Below are 5,357 nucleotides of genomic sequence, written 5' to 3'. Positions count from 1 at the left end.
CTAACCTAACCTAACCTAACCTAACCTAACCTAACCTAACCTAACCTAACCTAACTGTAAAAGTTCGTCTAGGACGATATTCCAAAGGAACCTAACCTAACCTAACCCTTTTACAGTTAAGTTATCACTGCAATGTTCATTTACAAGCATTTGCAGATGATGTCCTAGTTTTAATAAAGCACAAAGATACGAACTTATTGGAACAAATAACAAACGAAACTCTCTCCTTAGTCACTTCTTGGGGAGACAAAGTAAAATTAAAATTTTCCGAAGAAAAAACAAATGCTCTATTTATAACTAAGAGAAAAGCACAACCTCCAAATATATTTATGAGAGGAAAAGGCTTTATTTTGTCAAAGATTGTAAAATCCTTGGTGTAGTTCTGGACGAAAATCTAAATTGGAGTAAACACGTTGACTCAATAACAAAAAAAGCAGCGAAAATAGCAAATCGCCTAACATTCATGGCCAAACCGACATGGGGACTCAGCCCAGAAATAGTAAGAACGATTTATAGCGGGGTAGTAGAACCCACTATCACTTATGCTGCCGCGGTATGGTCAGAAGCAGCAAAGAGGAAAAATATCCAGACAAAACTAAATAGAATTCAACGGTCAATGGGAATAAGAATAAGCAAAGCATATAGAACTACATCCCTCACCTCGGTCCAGGCAATTGCAGGACTCATGCCATTGGATATTAGAATTAAAGAGATTAGCGATATCTATTACACAAAATTGAACCATACTATCATAAATGCTCCAAACGACATATTGTATCAAGGAAGGATCGCCTATACAGATCTTCCACATCCAAGCAAACAAGTGGGCTTATCTACTGGGCATCCAGAAACGTACGCCAGACTTGAATTTCCAGAGGATGAAATAGACATCTACACGGACGGCAGTAAAACTGGAGGGAAAGTGGGCGCTGCCTTCGCCGCATTTGACAATTCCGGAGAGTTGTACAGTAAGAAGCTTCCCATGGCAGACTACTGCACGGTATTCCAAGCCGAACTCTTCGCAATTGTGAAGGCACTAGAATGGGTCACTAGCAAAAAGAAAAACTGGAAGACTGTCAACTTATTGTCAGATTCAAAAAGCTCTATTCAGGCGCTAGATGATGGATCGCCTAACAATCCCATGGTATTCTGCATACAAGAATCTTCGAGAAATCTCGAGAAAAGAGGCATTGAATGCAAATTCTTGTGGATACGTGGTCATAACGGTCTCTCTGGAAATGATAGAGCTGATGAGTTAGCGAAAGATGCAGCCTTACACGTAAAAACTGTAAAGCTATACACAAAGTTTCCACTAAGCTACGCAAAAAGGGAACTAAGAGAAAAGTCTCTCGAAGAATGGGAAAACCGATACCAAACAAGCTCTACTGGGTCAGTAACTAAATATTTCTTTGAAAATTTAAATGACTGCAAACAATTTGGCAAAGCAAACAAACACACCTTTGAATTAACACAAATTCTCACAGGTCACGGTGCTACACTTTCGTATCTTCACAGATTTAAATTGAAGAGTAGCAGTGCCTGCCCATGCGATACGCTAAGCGAGCAAAATGTCCAACATCTTCTCCTTCACTGCCCAATGTTTGCGAAAGAAAGGTATGATATGGAAAAAGAGTGCAACAAAAGAATGCAATTGAAGATTTTCGGACAGTTCTACAGCACAGCATATTGTCCCAAAAGTTCGTGTCTTACGCTAAACTAATAATAGAAAAAATAAGGCCAATGAACAAGTAATGGGGCAGGTACCCAAAACTTTTCAACTGTGATATGCATGCACTAACAATAGACATAGCTATATTTTATATTTAAATTGCTATAGTTTAACCATTTTACAGTTGTTACTGTTATTTTGTTACTTGTTGTTACTTGTTGCTTTGACTGACTCTGTAATGTAACTTTTGTTACATTATTGTTTTGAAGTTGATATGTAACTTTTGCTACATATATATTGTTATGAAGTAGGTGCGTAACTTTTGTTAAGTATCTATTGTTAAATAACTTATTGTTACAAATTATTATGTAACTTTCGTTTAATTTATTGTTATTATGTTATAGAAATATAAATTTATGTTAATCCCTTTCCAGTCAAGGTTTTACATGGTTCCCTTGACAACGGTGCTGATTCCAATTCCGAGTCTCGACATGCGCACGTGTTGCTGGATATGTTGTGGTGACTAAGTTAGTGTACGCAGAGCGCACTTGGCAAAAACCGCAAGGTGACCGCCTGTGCATGAAGCGTGACACTGGACTGGGAATCGCGACATTGTTTGGTAAAACGTGGGCGGGCGGGACGAAGATGGATAGGCACTAGACGAATGTCGGAAAGTGCAAATAGTCCATGTCACAGCTTCAACACAAAACATAAACACATAAAATCATACACAAAGCACTAACAAAAATAACAGCCCAAAAATATCACCTTGTATAGTTATAAGCAAGGGATATCAAAAAACACAACAAAGAAAAAAAAAAAAAAAAAAAAAAAAAACCTAACCTAACCTAACCTAACCTAACCTAACCTAACCTAACCTAACCTAACCTAACCTAACCTAACCTAACCTAACCTAACCTAACCTAACCTAACCTAACCTAACCTAACCTAACCTAACCTAACCTAACCTAACCTAACCTAACCTAACCTAACCTAACCTAACCTAACCTAACCTAACCTAACCTAACCTAACCTAACCTAACCTAACCTAACCTAACCTAACCTAACCTAACCTAACCTAACCTAACCTAACCTAACCTAACCTAACCTAACCTAACCTAACCTAACCTAACCTAACCTAACCTAACCTAACCTAACCTAACCTAACCTAACCTAACCTAACCTAACCTAACCTAACCTAACCTAACCTAACCTAACCTAACCTAACCCTCTTTGTTTTGTTAATACTCTATGGATTGCTGTCCATGCTGTTTCTTTGTTTTGAATAGAACAATATTGCCTCCATGATTCTGTTTTTGCATTACTTATGGCTTTTTTGTAGAATTGCTTCAAATCAAGATATTTTATAAGTATTGCTGGCCTGTTTTTAAAGCTAGAGTTTTCCAATTTATGTTTTGTTTTTCTTAATTCCATTTTTATATTCTTTAAGTTTGGATTCCACCATGGACAACTTCTATGTTGGGATTCTTTTCTAAGCGGAATATGTTTCTGGCATGACTTTGTCAAACAGTCATGAAATTTGTCTATTATTTTTTCGAGTTCGTGTTTATCGTTTAAATTTACAAATATGTCAACAGTTATTTTAGATTTGGTAAATTCTTCCTTAAGTGTCTTTACAAATTTTTCCCAGTTTGCCTTTTTTGTATAATAAATGGATGTTTTATTTTGACATGGAAGAAAAGGATTTGTAATAATATTAAAACATATTGGATTGTGGTCACTCATGTAATACATATTCCTCATCACTGTCCAATTTTCGACTAAATTCAAAGCTGTTGAAGTTGTTATTGTTATATCTATAGTGCTACATATATGTCGATTACATCTGTAAGTTTCAAAAGTTGGATCGTTACCTATGTTATTTACATGCATATCTGTTTCGGCCATAAACGAAGCAAGCACATCACCCCGACGGTCAGTTCTGTTGCTGCCCCACCATATATTTTTTGCATTGAAATCTCCTCCGACGATCATTTTTTTGTTTATTAGTTTTTTCAAGACAACTGTAATGTTTTCTATTTCCGTGGTTGGTTCTACGTATACGGACGCAATGACGATGTTCTCATTCGTTGTGGTAACATTTCCGCTATTGATATTTATTTCAACGAACACCTCGTTAGTAGTACTGTATTTTGTAAGAAACAACCCACTTATTTTTTTGTTGCAAATCACAATAGCCGCTTTACAAACTTTTGCTCGTTTAAGGCTTGAAAAACTACAAAACCAGGAATCGATACCTTTCCATCACTTCCTGTGTATGGTTCTTGGATCAAAAATATGTCAGGCAATTTATCGACTTCAGAGAATGCTTCTTCCTGCGCCGCTTTACATCTTCCCATATTCCACTGAACTATTTTAATTACATTATTATTTATCACATTCTGGCCGCCCTTAGCAGAGGTATTCCACCCTTTCTCTTGCCCTTTGATCCATGATGGATCGTAATGGGCACAGCTTGCTAGTAGCGAAATGGCTGTTATTTTCAGTATTTTTAACGGTACAATTGTGACAAATAGGATGACCCTGCTCTTTGGTAGGACAGTCCTTAGTGGAGTGGTTAAGGGTGCAATATGCGCACATTTCCTCACGGTTGCAGTACTTTCGTACGTGCCCAAACGATAGACATTTATAACACTGCACTAAAGGACTCTCGTCCTCCACCACAACTCTTTGGTAACCAATATTAACTTTCTTGGCTTGAGTAATAGCTCGCCAGGTAGATGGACTTACTTCACAGACGACATTTGAAAGAAGGGCATTCCTGTTTCTTTTCTTGAATTTTATCGTGAGGTCCCCATTTGGAACGTTCAGGCCACCATTTTGCGTATTCATAGACTCGTTTATATCCTCCTGGGTGACGTCTTTTATGAGACCCTTAAAAACTATAAGTGGTTTTTTCCTCTTTCCCTCTTCCACTAGCAAGTTCGATGTTTTATTTTTTATTTCATGAATCATTTTTTCCTGGTCCTTTTTGGAAGAGCAATTAATAAGAACTTGCTGGTTGTTAATTTTCCTAAACCCTGAAACGCCTATGCCCGTGGTACGAACATTCACGCTTCGTTTCACAATACCCTCGATTTCCTCCCCTTTTTTATTAGGATCGTTGGATTTGACGATAAGAGCGTAGCTCATCTTAGGCATCGGCGGCGTCATAACAGAAGAAGGTGGTACTTTGGCGCTGTTGAGAAAATTTTCCAGGGCCTGCAAGGTTGGAAGGGCGGATATCATCAAACAAAGAGTAAAACTGCCTACTGCCACTCTCAAAGACGGGAATGAACAATTGGAAACAGCAGAAAGAACCGCTCAGAGGCTAGTTGACAGATTCTTTCCTGATGATGTAGAACAAGAAGATAATGATGAGCAATCAGAAATTAGAAGTTCAATAACAAACGAAATATTTTTAAATTATCAAGAAGATCCTCCATTTACAGATAGCGAAATACTAGAAATTTTTCAAAACTTGAATCCTAAGAAAGCCCCCGGACGTGATCACTTGACAGCAGATATTTGCCTTCATACTTATATGTCGAATCCTGATCTTATAAGAGAGATATTCAATGCTTGTTTACGAATTAAACATTTTCCGACGCGGTGGAAAATTGCTTTTATAGTGGTTATCCCGAAACCAGGAAAAGACGACCATTCGGACGTAAGTTCATATCGCCCC

The 5,357-nt window shown here is 37.7% G+C and overlaps 1 protein-coding gene across 1 annotated transcript; it reads left to right on the top strand.

Annotated features, from left to right (window-relative positions):
• The first annotated feature begins 616 nt into the window (after positions 1–616).
• Positions 617–2,192, top strand: LOC148278520 (uncharacterized). Its single transcript, XM_088231287.1, has 2 exons — positions 617–1,187; positions 2,104–2,192. The coding sequence occupies exons 1-2, from the start codon at positions 617–619 to the stop codon at positions 2,190–2,192; spliced, it is 660 nt and encodes a 219-aa protein (XP_088087413.1).
• Positions 2,193–5,357: the final 3,165 nt, after the last annotated feature.

Source organism: Micrasema longulum, unplaced genomic scaffold (assembly GCF_059751315.1).
Source record: "Micrasema longulum isolate JH-2025_06_02 unplaced genomic scaffold, ASM5975131v1 h1tg000868l, whole genome shotgun sequence".
In the NCBI taxonomy this organism is placed as follows: domain Eukaryota; kingdom Metazoa; phylum Arthropoda; class Insecta; order Trichoptera; family Brachycentridae; genus Micrasema; species Micrasema longulum.
Note: the sequence above shows the minus strand (reverse complement) of the source record. Positions and strands in the feature narration are given on the sequence as shown.

What these genes read in the sequence shown, in the direction of transcription:
- LOC148278520 (XM_088231287.1), top strand. Translation starts at nt 617, where the DNA reads ATGGGAATAAGAATAAGCAAAGCATATAGAACTACATCCCTCACCTCG. An exon ending in GAGAAATCTCGAGAAAAGAG is followed by an intron (nt 1,188 to 2,103) that starts GCATTGAATGCA and finishes ATCCCTTTCCAG; the next exon opens with TCAAGGTTTTACATGGTTCC.